General features: G+C 57.2%; 1 protein-coding gene and 1 long non-coding RNA gene across 2 annotated transcripts; one reads left to right on the top strand and one right to left on the bottom strand.

Annotated features, from left to right (window-relative positions):
- Window positions 1–3,117: 3,117 nt before the first annotated feature.
- LRPAP1 (LDL receptor related protein associated protein 1) lies at window positions 3,118–16,826 on the bottom strand. The gene is made up of 8 exons (XM_059923672.1): window positions 16,564–16,826; window positions 11,518–11,662; window positions 9,754–9,878; window positions 9,362–9,482; window positions 8,847–9,005; window positions 7,575–7,657; window positions 6,270–6,446; window positions 3,118–3,540 (listed from the first exon to the last, which is right to left on the bottom strand). The coding sequence occupies exons 1-8, from the start codon at window positions 16,774–16,776 to the stop codon at window positions 3,478–3,480; spliced, it is 1,086 nt and encodes a 361-aa protein (XP_059779655.1). The 5' UTR covers window positions 16,777–16,826; the 3' UTR covers window positions 3,118–3,477.
- Window positions 5,189–11,985, top strand: LOC132366164 (uncharacterized). Its single transcript, XR_009503402.1, has 4 exons — window positions 5,189–5,340; window positions 6,503–6,713; window positions 7,325–9,575; window positions 10,289–11,985. It is a non-coding gene; the product is annotated as an uncharacterized LOC132366164 (long non-coding RNA).
- Window positions 16,827–20,716: the final 3,890 nt, after the last annotated feature.

Here is a 20,716-nt window from a genome sequence, read left to right as displayed (position 1 = left end):
TTAGTTTGATGTAGTTCCACTTATTTATTTTTGCTTTTGTTGCCTTTGCTTTTGGTGTCAGATCCAAAAAATCATCGCCAAGACCAATGTCAGGGAGCTTACTGTTTTCTTTTAGTTTTATGGTTTCAAGTCTTACGTTTTTTAATCCATTTTGAGTTAATTTTTGTACATGGTGTAAGATAGTGGTCCAGTTTTCCCAACACCATTTATTGAAGAGACTGTCCTTTCCCCATTGTATATTCTTGGCTCCTCTGTCGTAAATTAACTGACCACATAAATGTGGGTTTATTTCTGGTCTATTCTGTTCCATTGATCTATGTGTCTGTTTTATGCCAATACCATATTGTTTTGATTACTGTAGGTTTGTAATATGGTTTGAAATCACAGAGCATGAAGCCTCCAGCTTTGTCTTTCTTTCTCAAGATTGACTTGGCAATTTGGGGTCTTTTGTGGTTCCATAAAGAGTTTAGGATTGTTTGTTCTGTTTCTGTGAAAAACGTCATTGGAAGTTTTAGAGGATTGCACTGAATCTATAGATTGCTTTGGGTAGTATGGGCATTTAAACAATATTAATTCTTCCAATCCATGAGCATGGAGTATCTTTCCATTTATTTGTGTCTTCCTCAGTTTCTTTCATCAGTGTCTTACAGTTTTCAGTGTACAGGACTTTCACCTCCTTGGTTAAACTTATTCCTAGGTATTTTATTCTCTTTGATGCAATTATAAATGGGACTGTTTTCTTCATTTCTCTTTCTGGTAGTTTACTTTCACTGTATATAGAAACACAACAGATTTCTGTATATTAATTTTATACCCTGCAACTTTACTGAATTCCTTTATCAGTTCTAACAGTTTTTTGATGTAGTCTTTAGTTTTTTCTATGTATAATTTCATGTCATCTGCAAGAAGTGTTTTACTTCTTCCTTTCCAATTTGGATGCCTTTTATTTCTTTTTCTTGCCTAACTGCTGTGGCTAGGACTGTCAATAGTATGTTGAATAGAAGTGGTGAGAGTGGGTATCCTTGTCTTGTTCCTGATTTTAGAGCAAAAGCTTTCAGCTTTTCACTGCTGAGTATGATGTTAGCTGTGGGCTTTATTATGTTGAGGACATCTTATCTTGAAAAAACACATTAGAAATAACTGCCCATCAACAGGGACCTTGTTAAAGCACCTGAGAGAAACCCAGGGGAGGAAAGTGAGGTGCTTGGGAGGCAGCAGCTCCACCCCCCAACGAATGTTCACCACAGCCATTTCTAACTGATGTTACGTACAAAACTGAAAACGACTCAAGTGTCCATCAACAGCAGAATGGAGTAAAAACAAAGTGTGATACACCCCCATAACGGAATACTACGTAGCAACGAAAAGGAACAAATTTCTGCTAGACATTGTTGAACCTCACCAGCACATCTACTGGAAGCCAGACAACATACACACACACACACACACACACACAAAACAGACACACCGACAGACACAGACACATCCCCCCACTATAACTGCATGTTTATGAAGTTTGAACAGGGAAATCCAACCTTACTAAAAGAGAGTGGTTTCTTAGTCCACCTGGACCACTGTAACAGGAAACCATAGACTGGGGGCTTAAACAGCATACGTTTACTTTCACAGAAGTCCAGGATCATGCTGTGGAGACTTGGTATCTGGTAGGGCCAGCTTCCTGGTTCTTGCTGTGTCCTCACAGTGGAAGGGGGTGAGGGAGTCCTGGGGTCTCTCTTATAAGGGCACTGATCCTCTTCATGAGGACTCCAATCTCATGACCTAATCACCTCCCAAAGGCCCCATCTCCTGGTACCATCACCTTGGGAATTAGGTTCCAATATACAGATTTAGAAACATGCACAAGTGGTTAGCTCTAGGAAGGAGGAGTGCTGGGGAAGGGGGTCCTGGGGAGGCCGGGGCCCTGCACTTCTTGAGCAGGGGTGGGGCCCCAGCACTTGTGTGAGAGCTCACTGAGCCTCAGGCATATGTCTGTGCCCTCACACGAACACCCCTTTACTTCGAAGTGATCGTTTAGAAGCTACGATCAAACAATGCAGCCACTGCCCTTGAATTGGGGGGTTTCTGCCTCACCCATCTCCTCCAGGGCCAGAGCAACGACAAACCACAGTAAAGGCCCCTCCGTTTCCCTTGCACACGCCTGAAGCCAGGAGTTGCCTCTAGGCTGTCGGCTCCTCCGAGGGTAAACCGAGTCGAGGGTCACCCCCTGTTCGCCTCCACATCCTGGGCCAACTTTGCACCACCCCCAAGCGTGAGCCTGAGGGCTGAGCCGTGCGTGCACATGCGGGACCCAGTGCCCGAGCGCGTGGCTGAGAGCTGAGCTCCCAGGAGCAGCCTGGAAGCCCCGCACTGAGTCCTCCCTTGGGCCCGACAGGTGTCTCAGTGCAGTCGCCCCAGCCCGGCCCGAAGCCTGGCCAGGGCTGTGAGGGACACAACAGCCGGTCGGGCCGGTGGCAGACATGACATGAAGGCCCAGGGTAGGGCCACCTCCTGTGCTGGACAGGCCTGGCGCCAGGCCAAGCGGCCCACGGAGGAACGAGGCTGCACCCAAGCCGCCTGTCATGGGGCCACCTCCCCACTCGTGTTCACGGTGCCCTGACATAGGCCTGGCGCGTTACCCTTGGCTTTTCATGTAAGAACGGCTAACGGGTATCTGCACTTGGCGGGCCCCAGTGCTGAAGCTGAGATCAGACGTGGCCAAGACGGGAACACAGCACCCAGTGGATCCTCTTGGAACCATGCTGTGGACCCGACCCTGAACTGGGCCTTCTCGCTGGACATGGAGCCCCATGGGCTGTCGGGCTCTTCCCAACCCTGACCTGCAGGCGCAGGAGCTCAGGTCAGAGGCCAGGGCACCATCCCCTCTGCCCTGCCGTCTCTACCCCATAACTAAAGCGCCAGACCAGGGAGGGCCCAGCCAAGCCCACCAGCCCCTCCTCCATCTCACGCCACAGAGATTGGGGGGTGGGGCTGGGGGCGGAAGAGGGGCCTTGGAGCTGGCACAGTGGCCTGGAGCCGCTCACCTCACCTGAGACTCAAGTCCCCTGGCCCAGCAGACACAGTGAGATGGGACCCAGTGACGCCTCAATGACCTCAAGGTTTAATTAAATACTGCAATATATTTGTAAAGACTTCTGTACATAGTATTTCCAGTGGCAGATTTTTAAGATTTTGATGCAAACTGTGACCTTGTAGCATAGGGGACCACCACTCCATGGGCAGCTGGGAACTGCGTTCTCAACCGAGGTGACGGCTGGCTGTGTTGAGGGCACGGGCCGCCAGCCGGGGGTGGGCGGGGCGGGATCATGGAGCTCCTCCTCCCGGCCCACGGCACTATCCTTCCCACTCAGGCCCCTCGTGGCCAGTCCCCATCGCGCCTTCCCTGAGGTTCTGCTGGTGACAAGCCACCCCTGAGCACCCAGGCCCATCTTCAGGAGCCGCCGGCCAGGCTCCGGGGCCTCAGAGCTCATTGTGGCGAGCCCTGGAGATACGGCTGGACAGGTCCTGCAGATGCTTCTTTACCTGCAGGAACAGCACAGGTGAACCAGTTAGCAGATCTGCTCATGACCCAAGATACGCAGCCTGTCGCTGAGAACTCCTCAGCTCGGTGATCCTGCTGTCCAAGTACCCACCCATCTAGAACGGATCATAAATAAATCATAAAGGCAGCTCACTAACCGCAAACAGCCCGCAAGTAACATTATGAACGGCTAGAAGCAGAGGAGCGACGAACAGCGCTGCTTCCGCTCTCCACCCCCCTCATCCTCATTTCTGCTTTCATTGATTTGGGCCCTTTCTCGTTTGCTTCTTGATGAGTCTGGATAAACGTTTATCAGTTTGTTTATCTTTCCAAAGAACCAGCTCTTAGTTTCATTGATCTTTTCTATTTTTCTTTCTTTTTTTTAGTCTTTATTTCTGTTCTGATCTTCCTGATTCCTTTCCTTCTACTAACTTTGGGTTTTGTCTGTTCTTTTTCTAATTCAACTGTAAGGTTAGGCTGTTTATTCGAGATTCTTACTTCTTGAGGTAGATCTGCATTGCAATAAACTTCCCTCTTTTTTTGCTGTGTCCTCTAGGTTTGGGAAAGTTGTCTTTTTGCTTGTCTTCAGGTATTTTTAAATTTCTTCCTTCATTTCTTCAGCAACCCACTGACTGTTTAGTAGCATACTGTTTAGCCTCTATGTGTTTGTGTTTTTTGGAGTTTTTTTTTCTTGTAGTTTATTTCTAGTCTCAAGCTGTTGTTTGGAAAAGATGCTTGATATGATTTTCTTAAATTTACTGAGACTTGTTCTGTGGCCCAGCATGTGATCTGTCCTGGAGAATGTTCTGTGTGCACTTGAGAAGGATGTGTATTCTGCTTTTGGATGGCATGCTCAATCTATAGCGTTCATCTGGTCTAATGCGTTGCTTAAGGCCTGTGTTTCCTTACTGATTTTCTATCTGGATGATCTGTCCATTGATGTAAGGGGGGTGGTAAAGTCCCCCACTATTACTGTTACCGTCAATTTCTCCCTTTATGTCTGTTCATATTTGCTTTATGTGTTTAGTTGCTCCTATGTTGGGTGCATTTAAACAATTGTTACGTCTTCTTCTTGGATTGATCCCATTATGTAATGTCTACCTTTGTCTCCTGTTACAGTCTTTGTTTTCAAGTCTATTTTGTCTGGTGAGTACTGCTGTCCTGGCTTTGATTTGCATGCAATACCTTTTTCCACCCGCTCACTTTCAGTCTGCATGCCTCTAGGTCTGAGGCAAGGATCCTGCCGGCAGCACATGTACGGGGCTCATGTAGGAGACGTCCTACAGGGCCCAGCACTGCGGTCCCCTCCGGTCACCAGGGCTTCATGCTCCGGGTGTGACCCCCGTGGGCTGCGGGGGGCCTGTCTGTCGTGGCGGGCTGCCTACGGTACCACGTTATTTCAAAAGCAGCAAATGAAGACCCCGACTCGTCCGCGGCTCCTGCCAGCTTGTCCTCATCACACGATGGCGGGCGCCACTGCCACGGCAGTCCAAGGGCCTGGGCTCTGCTCTCTGTTCCTAGTTCACACAGAGCCCCGCAGGCTGGTGCTGCCGGCCTTCCGCGCAAGAGCCCGGGCCGGGCGGGGACCTGGGGAGGTCTCCTCTGGCAGCCCCGGTGCTCATGGCACGTCAAGAGTCCCTTCTCCACGGTCGGGGAAGCCAGGAGCACCGGCTCCCTCTTCATCCCCGCTGTGGAGTCCGTCACGGTGTCACCTGCAGGTGGACGCCCCACCAAAGGTGCCTGGCTTCCCCCTGCTCGGCTCTGCCAAACAGGAAAGAATCCACACACTCCCTTCCTTCTCGGTACTTTGGTCTTCTTTCACTTTTTAAGTTTCGTTTATTTTTGAATAGATAACACATCCCTGCGCAAAAGGCACAAAGGAGGCTCCTCCAGGGCCCAGCTCCTCCGTTTTGAATTTCCTGGGCATCTGTGGCGACGTACCACGCTCGTGCTGCTGGCTCTGCGGAGGGTCCACACCGCCCACCCATCCTTTTCTCACTTAACCTAAACCAGAGGCTCTGCTGCAGACGGGCCCTCACGTCTTAGTGCCTGGATTTGTGGGTTCACCACGAATGACCAGGCGAGGGCGGGCAGCGGCGCTGCTGGGTCAGGTGTCCCCCAGTGAGGGGTGCTTCAGTCTCGATGGCCTGCACACCTGAGCGCTGTCTGGGGATCACACGTCACCCCATAATGGAGCCAGCGCCCCCATTTGGGGTATTTGCAAGCCCCACTGAGCCGCACGTGAGGAGCGCCCTGCACGGGACCCCTGCCGCTGCTCCGGAGCCGAGTACGGTCTCCTCGCGCCCCAGGCCGAACGCTTGGGAAGCCGCTGGCTCCCGTGTCCACTCAGGAGCCTCCAAAGCCACGTGGGCAGCTTGCAGGAGCGCAGGACCTTCAGAACCAGTGACAGGCCACGTATTTTGGGGGCCAGGATGCCAGTGGTGCGGCTGGAAGAGCCCGGCTCCAGCCCCGGCTGCCCGCCCACCGCCCGCCTCGCGCGTCTGCGCCTCTTCACTGCTCGCCTGGTTCAGAGCGCGGCCCTAAACAGACCCAGAGGCAGGTGGGGTGGAAAGGCCTGGGCAGTCCCTGTCCCGCCCCCGCCCCCTGCAGCTGACCACTGCGTGGCCGCTGCCCCCACCGAGCTCCGCGAGGGCGACACAACCCCCTCCCCTCTGCAGAGGGGGAGCCGAGGCCCAGGGAGGGGAGGCCTGGCTGGCGGCCGCACACCCACCTTGTAGCCCAGCTCCTTGGTCTTCTCCTCCAACATGGCGTACCGTTCCTTGTTCCGGCTCACGTGCTCCTGGTCCCCAAAGCTCTCCACGTGTTTCAGTTTCTGATGGGAAATTTCCAGCTGCTTCTGGTAGTGGTTGTGCTTTTCAATTTTGGCTTCAAAGTGCTTAAGCTCTTCCTAGAATAATGTTTAAACAACTGAATTACCCCAACGTGCTCTTACTACCACCCTAGGGTCCGTGATGGAACTTCACGGCTGCTTCAGGAGAACACCCAGGGCAGGTGGCTGCACGCTTGGGGCCGGGGCTCCCCCGCCCTGAAGACTGCACACCCTGCGCCCATTCCCCGTGCAGCCCGCCTGGGACAGCTCCGGGGGCCGAGCGGGACGGCAGGCTCCGCCCTCCCGGCTGCCGCGCGATCATGAAGCAGCACACGTGGGAATCAGGTGAGCAGCCCTTCTCTCTAAAGGGACCCACGAGAACCTGATGGCCTTCAGGGGCCAAGGGTTGCAACCCTATGCGCTCCCTCCCCACTCCCACTGACCCCTCACCCTTTAGATGAATGGCACCTGCCAGGCATTTGGTTCCCTCTGGCCCTGACCCCATATCCAGCCTGACATGTGGCGCTTGAGCCCTGGGTATCCCTGCACTGTCCCCCGTCCTCTCCGTTCCCCAGGCCTCCAGGCTCCCCCCACCCCAGCGCAGGTGGGCCTCCAGGCCCGACCCCTACACTCCTCCAGCGCCCCGCAGGGGTGCCTCCAGGCCCATGTCAAGACACCTCCTGAACATGTCAGCGATCTTAACTCCCCAGGCCCCGGGCAGGCTCCCCTCTCCCTGCACTCCTGTCCAAGGAGACGGAAGCTTCACACCCACGGGCCTGTGCCCTTCCTTGATCCCTGACCCCCTGACCTGTGGCAGCTTTGCCACAGCAGAACCCACCTGGAGGCAATGCCCAGGTGACCCAAAGACCCTTCCTCCCTCCGGGCCCAGCACCGCGGCCCCGCAGGGTCCTACTGGCTCCTCCTCCAAATCCCTCTCAATTCGCTCGTCCCACAAGCCCCGGCCTCACGCCCAGTGCACCCAAAACTGAGCAGATGCCCTGAAGCCACACTGTCTGTTCACCGGAGGCCAGCTTTGTCCCACACGGGTTGCCAACCAGGGCGGCGGAGGGACACAGAGGGCAAGGAGAGAGAATGTTCCCGTGAAAACGCTGATCTGCTGGGACTAAAGAAGAGGACCTTCCCCACATTATCAGAAAGTCCACTGGGAGAGATGCCGCCAGACCCCGTGGCCGAGGCCGTCCCTACCCGAAAGGCCTCCAGCTCCTTCTCGGTGAAGTTGGCCGACTGGGCCATGTCCCACAGGTCCAGCACCCGAGGCTCCTCGAACCCTGCGAAGGACCAAAGGCAGGCTTGGAGACCTGCACGGCGGCAGCCCGGGACGCCCGGGGCCACACAGGCCGCCTGCACAGGGCACGGTGCTTGTGCGCAAGCGCCCTCTGGAAGCAGACCAAGCACTCCTTCCATGCACGTTCGGTCTGCGGATCCCGGGACCCGCTGAGGGGGCCTCGGCGATGCCCTCCCAGCCCCTGGTCGAGCCGCTGCTGCCCGGGGCACGGGAGCACTTGCGTGAGCCAGCAGGTGGAACGCTGGGGGGGGGGGTGCGGTTCAGACTGTGGGTCCCCCTACCCGCAGCTCCAGGCTGAGGCTCAGGCGCTGCCTGCCCCTGTAGCTCTGAAGCAAAGTAAACCAAACGGAAGGGACCCCGTGACTTCAGCCACCCCTCCTGCGAGCACGGGGCGAGGGTGTGGGCTTGTCACCCGCCTCCCTCCCACAGCGGCCCGCCCGGCGGTCATCTCACCAGCTGTCCCACCTCCCCAGCGGCAGACCCTTCCCGCTGCCCGGGGCCCTGGGGCCCTGCTGGAGGGACTCGGCAGGCCAGCAGCAGGGGCCGGCTGGATGCAGCCCCGGGAGGGGAGGGGCCGAGGCACAGCATCAGCTGCCTGGCTCCTCCACACGGCCAGGCCCTTGGGGTCCCTGCTCCCTGGCATTTCAGCAGATCAGCACAGCGGGTCCACACGGCAGTCTGGTCCCCTCACCACGGCGGGCGAGCGAGCCCAGCAGGGCAGAGTCGTGCCCCGGGGCACCCGGGCCATGGGGAGGGGCAGGGAGCCCACCTCGCGTCCCCGCTGCACCCCCGTGTCGAGAGCAGCACCCACCACATGGCCAGTGCTCGGGAAACAGGCGGGAGAAGGAACGGACGGGTGACAGAAGACGGTACAAGAGCGCCTGGCCGACTTCCTGCAAGCCCGCACCAGGCTTGAGCCGCGGGCTCCCGAGGGAGACGCGCGCACAGGCCCGGGCCATCCTCCGGGGGGCGGTACCCAGCGAGGAGCTCCGGCCTCGGCCCCCGAGCAGCCATCCCAGCCGTGAGGGTCAAAGGACGCCGTGGGGCTAGAAATAAAGGTGTGTGCACCTTCCAGGAGAGAGAGAGCAGCCCAGGTGTGGCCCTGGGGGCGGAGGGGCTGGAGGGGCTCCGCGGCCGTCACCCGGGTGCCGGGCAGCGGGGCGCGGGCTCACCGGCCTGGTCGCCGTAGCCCTGGAGGCTGACCCTCCGCAGGCGGTCGAAGCCCTGGCTGATGTCCCGCAGCTTGTCCTTCAGCTCGGCGTGGCCCGCCTGCAGCGCGTCCTCCTTGACGCGGCTCACGTCCACGGGGCTGATGACATTTTCGTGGATTTCTGCGGAGCCAGAGGCAGGAGGCCGTGAGGGCCGGCCCTGGGCCGCCCGCGGAGCTCCGTCTAGATGTCGTGGAGCGCCGCAGCCCCAGCCCCGCTGCCTCTCTCGGGGCGGGTCCCGAGCCCCCCACAAGCCCCTGAAGTCACGCCGGCGGTGACAGGAGCGGTGGCCCGTGGCACCGCACAACAGGTTCATCTGAACCCACGCCCACAGACGTGCGTAGGCACCCCGACGGGCTCCTAAATGCTGAGATTCCTGCTCGGAAAGCTGGGAGGCCTGACAGCATGGCACTGCCCCCAGCCCCCCCAGCAGCTCTGTTCTGGAACACTCTGGAGCCAGGGCCGCCTGCGGGGAGCACCTTCGGTCCTGCTCAGGGTCTCCAGCAGGACGTTGTACTCCTGGACCTTCTCCTTGTGATGCTGGAGCTCCCGCCACAGCTTGTCCAGTTCTTCACTGGAGAACTTCCCAGAGGTCTTTGCCTGGAAGGAGAGCCACCTCCAGTGAACACCCCCGTGGGCCGTGCTCGCCTGTCCACACCTCGGGGTGCACCCTGCCAGCCACGCCCACCTGGGGTTAGTTACGCGGGTGCCCCCGTGGATCACTCCCGCAGGCCAGGCAGGACCCTTGCTCCTGGGTGGAGTGCTCAGGCCCAGGCCTCGGCCTTTACCCCCCTTCGCTAGGGGACGCGGGGGCAGGAAACCAAAAGCCAAGGCCCGACGCCTCCAAGGCGGATGGCAGCGCCGAGGGTACCTTGTGCCACAGCTTCTCCAGCCGGGGGTCCTCCAGGCTGTGGTCGGCGGGGCCGTGGCTGATCAAGTTGCTGCTCACGGCCCGGGCGTCCTTCCTCCCGTCCAGACCGTACTTGGCCAGGATGACTAGGAGAGTGCGGGAGGGGGTCGAGGCCGTGGTCTGGGGGCCGCCCCTTCCTCCGCCCGCCCAGCTCTCCTGCCCACTCAGGACCCAGCGGAAGGAGCGTGAACACACCCAGGGTCCCGCTCCGCCAACCCCCCCCAGCACACACTGGCGGCCTCGGGGCTCCCGCCGCGCGCTTCCGGCCGACCCCTCCGTCCCCCGCCCCGCGGTGGAGCGCGCTCGGCAGCACGGGCTCAGCACCCCCGGCACGGCCTGTAGGACCAGCTTCACAGGCTCGCAAAACCAAACCCGCAGCCCGATCCTGTCGTGGGCGAACGCCAGCGAGGGCGGCAGAGGACGACAGTCCACCGAATGGACGGGGCGGTGGCCAGGGGAAGCTCTTCCACGGCCCAAGTCATGTTTTTATTTGCAGAAAAGATTTTCTACAAGGAGAAACCTCAGCGTCGGCAGCTTCCGGTGAAAAGTTAACAGCGGTAGCCGGGAGGGGACACTGGCTCCAGCCTGCTGCTGGCCGGTCACTGTGGGGCAGCGACCAGGTGCCGTCTGTCAGTAGCGCCAGGACACAGCGCCGCCCAGAGGCCTGCGTCTCAGCACCATCGTCACCAACGCGACGCGGCGGGTGCCTCGTGGACCCGGAAGCAGCGCCCCTCGGCGGGGCCGGGCTGCTGGTTCTGCCCTGGAGGACGCCCCTCCCGGCATCTCCTCCCGCCCCGCCCGCCCTGCTCTGAAGGAACGGGCGTCCTTCCTCCCGTCTGCAGACAGTCCCCACTGTCTCCTCCAGGCCACACGCGGGCCCCTCTGGATCCGGGCTTCCCTTTCCCCTGTGCTCGATCCCTGAGGTCCTCATCCGAGCAGTGGCCCACCTGACCCCTGACCCCCAGCACCCCCTCTGACAAGCGCTGGACACGAGTGGTCCCCACGGGGGCCCCGCGGCCCACCTGCGTGGCCTCCACACCCAGCTCCTCGCCCCGGGGCCCACCCTCAGCTGAGCCAGCCCGGGGAGCGCCCTGCTCAGCCTGACCTCGCCTCCTGGGGCTTCACTTCCCTGTCTACACTGCCTGTGCCTCAGAACTCACCCTGCCCAGAAGCTCAGCCCACTGGGAGCCTTGAGAGTGAGCTGTGATGAGTGAGTGTTCCTGGTGTCCAGCCTGCGGTGCGGGCATCGCGGGGAGGGAGCTGACCACCAGCCGCCTCTCCCTGCCCCCCACGCTCCTCCATCTCCCAGCCCCGGGCCACCTGGACGCACCGGGAGCCCTAGATGCAGGGTGGGCCACAGGGGCCACAAGGCTCGGACCGGCGAGGGCCGTGCTCTTGACGTGGCCAGACCCTGGGAACAGCCCCGCTTCCTCGTCCAGGTGACCGTGGGCATCTGGCCATCCCAGGCGCCTCCCGGACCAAGCAGCCCTGGTTGCTTGTGCGCTAACGCGGCCAGACGTCCTCGCCCTGGCCCGCCCTCCCACGCGCCGAGAGCCCGCACGGGACAGCCTGGCAGCTGTGCCTGCCCGCGGCTGAGGGTCACCTTGCCAGGGCCAGGCTCACGAGGACAGCCCCGACTCTCGTCTTACCCACAAACCAAGTCAGAGTAAGAAGCTGGGACCCGAGCCTGGGTGACCGCTGCCCTTGGACTGAGAAGAGACATACCGTTGAGACTGCGGGCAAGCTTTGCCTCTTTCTCTCCATCTTCATCCAGGCCTTCAGCCTTCAATTTCTTCCACTTGAACTCGTCCTGTTCTTGTATCTTCAGATCAGCATGGAGCTCGGACAACTTCAAAGGAGGAAGATCAAGCTGCAGGAGGAGAAAAGAGGACACGTGATCCCCAGTTGAATGATGACCAGCGACAGCGACCTCGGAGGGCAGACGCCAGAGACGGGGAGGCGGAGCCAGGGTCCCAGGTGGCCAAAATCCTGCATGTGCTCCCGCACGAGAACCTCAAAGGGACCTCTGCCCGCAGCGTGAAGACCACCGGCCCTTACACCCCGAGGCCGCTCTCCAGCCTCGTCAGATCCCAAGTCCCCAGGGAGCCGCCCGCCACCAGCGGCCTGAGTGTGCAGGTGCTGGTGGCCCAGGGGCTCCTGTCGCAGGACGCCTCACCTTCCCAGCCGGGGCCCTGGGGAGGCTGCGAGTGCGGGGCTCCCCCTGGGTAGCCCTTGGGCGCACCGGCTCCCCGGATGGCCGTGCCACCCCAGGCAGGCGCTCCCCGCAGGTGACAGGACAGCGGGCGAGGGCGCTGGGACCTGACCCCTGCGCACTTTCCTGGCTGTCCACCTCCCCAGGCGCCAACGTCCGGGCCGGAGCCCCGAGCTGCAGACTGGTGCCCAGCAGCGTCCGAGGCTCTGCGTCTCACAAGGGTGAGCCGTGATCTGGTGCCAGCCTTCCTCTGAAACGTGGAGGCCCGCGGGCTCAGGCTGGAGGCGCCCCGGGCGACAGTGGTGCCCCCAACGGCAGGCACGGAGCCCAGGCAAAAAAGGCCACTTTCCGGACCCTCCTAACCTCCTTAACTTGAAGTTAAATGTTAATGGCTCCCGTGAAAAGAACCGGTTAATAGACACCAAATGCAAAGCAGGCTCTGTCAAATATTAAAGCGGAGTAAATCACCTACACCCATGAGACAAGCAGCTGGGCAGGAGGAAGCCGCTCTCAGCGGCGGGCCAGGCCCGCATCCTGGACGCCCCCGGCCCAAGGCTCAGGGTGAGCACAGCGCCCTCCACGGAGCTGCTCTCAGCCCGGGGCCTCACGAGCCCGGCACCTTCTCCTCTGCCTCTGCAACTTTCACAATCACCCTGCAGGCTGCTCGGGTAAACTGAGGCCCAGGGAGGTTAAGAACTGGCCCAGGACACACAGCGAAAGGTCACTGGGTACTTTATCCTTTCTGCTGCTACCGTAAATGGGATTGTTTCGTTAATTTCCTTTTCAGAGAGTTTGATGCTGGTGTACAGAAACGCAACCGAGGCTTGTATGTTGATTCCGTATCCTGTAACTGTGGTGACTTTGTTAACTAGATCTAAGTTATTTCATGAAGTCTTTAGGGTTTTCTGCATATAAGATCACATCATCTGCAAACAGATACTTTTACCTCTTCCTTTCTGATTTGGATGACTGTCATTTCTTTTTTCTTCCCTAGCTGTTCTGACTAGAACTTGCACTACTACGTTGAATAGAATGACCTGATTTTTTAAAAAAATAGGTGAAGACCTTGAATAAATGTTGCTCCAAACACAACATCCAAATGGCCAACAGGTACATGGAAAGACGCTCCACGTCACGAATCATCGGGGAAATGCAAGTCCAACCCCAGTGAGGTACCACCTCACACCCATGAGCATGGTTACTATGGGAAACAAACAGAAAACAACAACTGTTGGTGAGGATGGGAAGAAAAGGGAACCCTCGTGCACTGCTGGTAGGAATGCAAACTGGTGCCGTCACTGTGGAGAACAGTACGGAGGTGCCTCAGAAATGAAGACGGGAACGATCAATACACTGTGATCCAGCAATCCCACGTCTGGGTATTTATCTGAAGGAACTGAAATCAGGACCTTGAAGAAAGATCTGTGGTCCCATGCTCACTGCAGCACTATTCACAACAGCCAAGAGGGGATGGAAGGTGCGGGTCAAAGGGCACAAAGTCAGTTATGCAGCGTCAGTCCCGAGGCTCAGTGCACAGCACAACACTCTCGGCTATTTACATCGCGTACTTATTATTCAAAAATTCGTACTTATTATTCAAAAATTCGCCAAGAGGGTAGATCTTACCTTAAGTTCTTATCTCACACACACACACACAAACTAGAGGGCGGGAGGATACTCTGGGAGGTGACGGGTGTGGGTGCGTTTACGGCACAGATGGGGGTGCTGGTTTCAGGGATGTACACTTACCTCCAAACTCATTAAATACGTACAGCTTTTTGGAGGTCAACCATACCTCAAAAAAATGGTAAAAAACCAAACCAAAACAAAACAAAAAAACCGAAACAAGTCCCTGGGAACCAGCGTCCACGCAAGCCTCGGCCTCCAGCCACAGCTCTGCACTCTGAGCTGAAAGCCCCCTTGCTCACAGCGTCCCTAAGTCCGCGAAGCAGCTCCGAGGCCAGAACACAGCCCTGCCCGCCTCTGAGCTGCTGTAGGGACAGGAGTGCCGGGTGTACAGGTGACTCCTGGTCGCTCGGCCGGCCTTCCCTGAGTCCTCCCCGGAGCAGAGGATGTGGTGCCTGGGTGCAGAGAACAAGGCCGCACGCAGGGACAGCGGGGTTGAGACATAATTCACGCGCGCGCGCACACACACACGCACACACGCGCACGCACACGGCAACTCCGGGAGGGAGACGCCATCCAGACATCTCCACAGGGGCACCCCCCGGGACGACTTCCCACGGCTTCACCCACCCCCCAGAGCTCCAAGGACGGCTCCGGCCGCTCCCTGCTCAGGAGCCTTGCGACACCCCGGGAGAGGTCACAAGACCCACGAGGCTCTGGAAGTAACCCTGTGCCTGCCGTCTGGCCCACAGCTCTTCTAAAGCGCTTGGATCAAGAGGAACTGCACGATTTCACAGCAAGTCAAGACTGGAGATGCTGGGCTGTGATGAAGCAACACCAGTAGTTCCCTGGTCTGGTCTCAGGGTGGGGAGGCCCCCTACCATGGCATCTGTGGGCCAAGGCGGGACTTGCCCCCCACCCCCGTAGAAGGTGGGCTGGAAAGAGAGGGCGAGGCGGGCGCCTTCATCAGACTCGTCTCCCTCACCCTGGGTACACCCTAGGCATGACATACTATGAAATTGTTTCATATTTAGAAAACAAAGAAACACTTGATGTTTTCAGAGAGCACATGTCCAAGGCTGAGAACCCTGGCACAGGTGTGCCGGGCACCCCTCACCGCCCTGGGCACCGGCTCTGAGCAGCGCGAGTGCCCACCCCGGCCCGGCCCGGCTTGAGGACTGCACAGCTCGCCTCCCGGGACCAGCTCCGTCGCCGCCCTTGAAGCTTCTCAGCCTAGAGGGCCCGGGACAGGCCAGCTTGTATTCCGTGGGTCTGCCTACCCGATGTGAGGAGGGACCCGGAAAATGCCACCAGGCATGGACCCCACCCTGGAAGGTCTGCACATTTCGTTCAGAAGAGACTTGTACGTGCAATTGTAGAATTCAGGGCCAAGGGGCCCAGAAAGGTCATCCAGTTCAAGGCCTGTCCGTCCAAGCCTGGGGCAGGGTTGGGGTTCCTGGAGAACCGAGTCAGACTCTCTCGGGCAGATGTGACCTGAGGCTGCCCAGGTCAACAGCGGACTGAGCATGGTGGGGTGGCGGGTTCAGGCGGGTGCAGCTCGAGGGCAGGGGACGGCCAGGAGGTGTGAAGAGGCTGCCCAGGCTGGCAGATGCCAAGCAGCATCTGGACGGACAAGGCGGGGCTGACCAGGACAGCCCTGCAAGCAGAAGGGCTCAGGGCAGGTTCCTGGACACAAGATCCCCTTCCTCCAGGAAGCCCTCCTGGTTCTCCAGCCCAGAGTGCTCTCTCTCACCCGGGCAGGCTGCACACACACAGTGGGCCCTGACAGCTGGGCCCCCGGCAGAATCCTCAGGGCCACTGGCCTGGGCACAGCGCTGGGCCTGGGGGCATCCGCCCGCCCCAGCCTGCCCTGCGATCTCCCTGCCACATCCCTTCCCCAGCCTTTGCCCCTCCCCCCGCCTTTCTTTCCCGCCGGTTTCTCCTCTCTTCCAAAACTTAGTCCTTACTTTGTTTTACTCTCCTTCTCAAGGACTCGGGAATGCTTAAAACCGGAAGACTGGATCTAAAGACGCTGAGGCCCACAGGGTTGGGGGGAGTTTGTCAATGGCCATTTCACTAAAAACAAACCCCACCTAACAAAGGAGGGGCCGTTATGTTAACGAGGAGGCCGCTGGTCCAGGTCACACCCCAAGCAGCAAGCTGTAGTCCCAATTCTACCCCCAGGCGGAGTGACCTTGGAGGCGCCCTTTGCCCTCTGGGCTTAGTTGCTTTCTTCTCTGAAATGGAAACGGTGGGTCGGATTTCAGTCGGATTTCGTTCACTAGCGTCTTAAGTTTCAGGTGTTCTCTCACCTCACCATCTCCCCTCACCCGATTTCACAAGAACTGGCTTGCTTCTAGGATTTCTGCTGTCCTTGGGCTTGCTTCATGCTCAGTATCACCTGTTCTTCTTGTTTCTCCATACAGAGAAATACAATGTAGGAGAAAAGGCAAAAACCTGCAAGGCAGGAGACCTGGGTCTGCCTGCAGGGAGGGATCTCGGCCTCAGCTGCAAAGCTGCCAGTTCAAACTGGCGGGGCAGCCCTTCTGCCCAGGCACCAAGGCCTCCCCAGCCTTCGCCTGTCACCACCAGGCCAGGGTCCCTCTTCCCGGAGGCGCCAGGCAAGGGGTACCCACACCTACATCTGCGGGCGAGTCTGAGGCTGTCAAAGGCTCAAGGCCCCGGCCCCGTAGACCCCCAAAGTTAGAGGAGATCCGGGCCCCGGGGACCCCAGGATTAGAAAAGACCCCGGCCCGGGCTCCGCTGATCCCAGGATTAAAGGAAGCCCCTGCCCCGCGGGCCCCCGAAACTAGAGAAAGCTCCGGCCCCGCGGACCCCCGAGGTAGAGGAAGCCCCGGCCCTGAGGACCCCCGAGGGAGAGGAAGCCCCGGCCCCGCGGACCCCCGAGGTAGAGGGGCCCGGCCGCCGCTCACCCGCTGGGCCTTCTCCCACAGCTGGTTCAGTTTCTCCATGCGGAACTCCCCCCCGGGCTCGCGCTTCGAGGAAGGCTCGGGCTCATTCTTCTCCCGCGAGTACTTGCCGCCGTGGCCCGCCGCCGGCCACGGCCCGAGGAGCAGCAGCAGCAGCAGTAGTAGCGGCGGCGGCCGGAGCTCGCGCAGCCCGGTTCGAACCATCCGCGACGCCATCTTCCTCCTCCAGATGCGGAGACCCCGAGAGCTGCGGGAGGGAAAAGGCCCTAGCCCGGCCCCGCCCACCAGGCCCCCGCCCCGCCCCGAGGCCCCGCCGCGCTGCCTCCTGGGAGTTGTAGTCTCTCCCCCGCGCGGCCGGTCTAAGAGAGGCGGCCGGCGGACTACAAGGCCCGGGGAGCCCTGCGGAGGCACGGGGGCGTTTCCTAGGCAACCACGCCGCGGCCTCATGACGCCGGCGCCGCCGACTGCGGCTAGGGCTGCCCTAGCTGGGGTTGTGGGGTTGCTGCGGACTTGGTGGAGAAAAGAGCCCCGACCCCGCAACCCGGATTGACCGGAGCGCCCTTTCCCTTCGACTCCGTAGAAAGAGTAAACAGTTCAGAAATCGGGAGCGTGTCTGCTGCACCTTAGATTGTTTCTGTGTCATCTGCCTTGGTCTGAGCCTTCCTTGTCATTATGGTCTCCGGAAGGTGGCCTCTGCTCGGCACTCCAGCGTCAGTGTCTCTGTCAGGAACTCTAGACCCACCCAGCCCGCTCCTTCACTTGTCAGAGGAAAACAGCGGAGGCACAGGGAGCCCCAGGGGTCCTGGGTCTTCTCGCTCCCGTCCCCCCGAAGCTTTCCCCATGACCCAGGAGCGCTGTCACCCCAACACTTCTCTTTGAACTGCATCCCGCTTATCTTCCATGCACTTGTTCTGTATTAGAGAGACTTGTGTACCTGTTTGCTTTCTTCCCACCTGCTGTTGTCTAGTAAATCGAGCAAAATTGAACGCAGCCAATTTGATGGGGCCAGTGAGCCGGTCAGTGACCTGGGGGAAGAGCAGGAAACGGAAAGAGTGAGAAGCAGATTGCTGCCCTAAAGTAGCTTATAGGGTCGAGTAGAGGCACCCCCTAGGTGCTTTGATGGTTCGAGAAGGGACAGGGTGAGCCCATCTGGTAAGGACGCTGGACTGTGCCTGGGAGGTAGTGCAGGCAGATGGGGGACAAGGGAGTCCCCAAAGAAAGAGAACCAGGCATAGCTTTCTTGACATAAGAGAAGCCACTTTAGGTGTAGGCCATGTTGTAATCTAAGCCTAGCCACAATGCTTGCCTTTGCGAAAGAACAGGTCTCAGTAGTTAATGATTTTAAGGAAACAAAAGAATATAAGAGCAAACAGCTATTACCAGGCCAGGAAAATAATTCAACCGTATCGGAGATACTAAATCAGTCATAAAGACTCCCAGTTCTGTTTCAAAGGTAAAGATTAGTCTGATACGTATTCTCGAGCTGTTTTACAGGGTCCGAACCTCCTCGGACAATCGACCACCAGACTAACTGGAGCCAGAGAATGGACGATACTGATCTTTGCCGGCTTCAATCAACTAAGACCTGGACTGTCAACCTAGGATGACTCTTGCCCCAGTTCTATGCTAAATTCCTCCTGCACAAGCCCCCTCATGAATATGCATGTTCCCTTAGCTTAAAGCTTTCCCAATTTTGCTGTTCAGGGCGACACTGTTTTGGGAAGTAGCCTCGATGTTCTCCTTACTTACTGCAAGTAATAAATCCTTCTCCCACTTCTTGACTTGACTGTGTGTTTTGGCTTGACACCCACTAAGAGGCAAACCCAGTTTTTAGGTAACAGGAGAGCATTCCAAGTGGAGGGTCGATGAGGGCAAAGGAAGGGAGTGGAGAAAACCTGGGCGCCTTGGGAGGAATTGTTTTTTTTTCTTTTGGCCGTGCTGCGCCAGCTTGCGGGATCTTAGATCTTAGTTTCCTGACCCAGGATCGAACCTGTGACCCCTACAGTGGAAGTGTGGAGTCTTAACCATTGGACAACCAGGGAAGTCCCAGGAATTGATATTTAGTTACTTTTTTTAAAATTGAAGTATAGTTGATTTATAACGTTGTGTTAGTTTCAGGTGTACAGCAAAGTGTTTTAGTTTTATATATATATATATATATATATATATATATATATATATATATATATTCTTTTCCAGATTCTTTTCCATTATAGGTTATTACAAGATATTGACTATAGTTCCCTGTGCTATAGAGTAGGTCTTTGTTGTTTATGTATTTTATATACAGTAGTGTATAACTGTTAATCCCGAACTTCCAATTTATCCCTCCCCCCTCTTTCCCCTTTGGTAACCATAAGTTCATTTTCCATGTCTGTGAGTCTATTTCTGTTTTGTAAATAAGTTCATTTGTATCATTTAAAGTTTTTTTTAATTTTTATTATTATTTTTTAAAAATTTATTTATCTATTTGGTTGCGCTGGGTCTTAATTGCAGCAGGCGGGCTCCTTAGTTGTGGCATGCAAACTCTTAGTTGCCCTGTTGCACGTGAGATCTAGTTCCCTGACCAGGGATTGAACCCGGGCCCCGTGCATTGGGAGCTCGGAGTCTTAACCACTGCGCCACCAGGGAAGTCCCTGTATCATTTTTTTTTTAGATTCTACATATAAGTAATATCATATGATATTTGTCTTTCTCTGTCTTATTTCACTTAGTTTGATAATCTCTAGGCCCACCCATGTTACTGCAAATGGCATTATTTCAGTCTTTTTCTCAGCTGAGTATGATATTTAGTTGCTTTTAAATCGTAGCCTGTGTTATTCCAGAAAAGGGTTTAAGGTGCCTGGAATTAAGGTGATGTGCTGTCCTTCCTGCCTCATGTCCAGTATCTTGAGAGCCATTGTTTCATATATTTTATCCAGTTGTTCAGTTGTTTCAGGCAAAAGGGTAAATTCAGTCCCTGTTACTCCATCTTGGTCAGAAGCACAAGTTCCCAGCTGCTTGGCTATTAACAGTTAATGCACTTATCCTGTTTATTAGTTACATTAGGCTAACTACTATAACAAAACACGTACAACAAAATGCATAAAGGCCCCCAGGGGAGAGATGTTTCTTCTTCCTCCTGTTCAAATCTGAAAGGCAGACGCTCCTAATCAGCAGGCAGTCCAGGTGGTGATGCAGGGACCCAGCCTGCCCCATCTTCAATGCAGGACTTCCAAGATGCCTTCCCTCTGGCAGAAGAAGGCAGAGCACGGGTGTGTGTCTTGTCACCGTTCTTCCAATCGGGCGCCCACATTTTTAAACACTCCTCGGTGTGCGTTCTACATGTCAAAATAGGAACTCTTCTTTTCAGTGAGTGAATTGCACTCAGAGCAGGCCTGGCACCGAGCAGGTGCTCCAGGTGAGGCCCGTCTCTGCCCCTCGGCTTATCTCCCAAGGTTGGACGTTGGTTTTCAGTAGCTGCCGACTCGACCTCTTCTTCCTCAATTCAGGGCGCCCACCCTGCCCGGCCCAGGCTGGGTGCTGAGGACTCCACATGGAGCAGAAACCTCTCCCTGCCTGCTGTGAGGGCGCAGGTGCGTCCATCCACAGACAGACACAGCGCTGGGGGAGCCCTCGACCTGTGTCGCAGGAATTGGCTGCATCCATTGCCTACTGAGGCAAAGGAAGGCTGTGCTTGGGGGCCGCCTCCCTGAGCAAAGCAAAGCGCTCACCTCGGGGGCCATGGCGTCCGGGCTGGGTCAGCTTCCAGGAGCGAGAGTGTTTAAGGGCCGGCTGACTTAGCTGTTGCAGACTTGCCTCGTCCTGCTGCTTCTCCCTCTGTATGTCACGTTCAAGTCTCCCAGGCCAGCCTTGCCTGTGCGGCTCTGTACATCCCTTCTCTGACCCTTCCTGCATGGCCCCCTGACCCCCCAGACGCTCCAGCTGTGCCCTTCTGAGCCACGACACCGCCATATCCTAGACCTTTTGTCTGAACCTTGACCTCGCTCTAACTGAAAATGGGTGCGCCTCTGTCCTTCAAAGACAGCATCCCTCTTTAACTCTCTCTCCTTATCATCCTCAGTGATTTCAATTTCCAGGTGGGTGATCCATCCACCTGCTCTCCTCTGATGAACTTGACCTCCAACCTACCCCAGCCACCTACTCCTATGGCCAG

Source organism: Balaenoptera ricei, chromosome 5, assembly GCF_028023285.1.
Source record: "Balaenoptera ricei isolate mBalRic1 chromosome 5, mBalRic1.hap2, whole genome shotgun sequence".
In the NCBI taxonomy this organism is placed as follows: Eukaryota; Metazoa; Chordata; class Mammalia; order Artiodactyla; family Balaenopteridae; genus Balaenoptera; species Balaenoptera ricei.
Note: the sequence above shows the minus strand (reverse complement) of the source record. Positions and strands in the feature narration are given on the sequence as shown.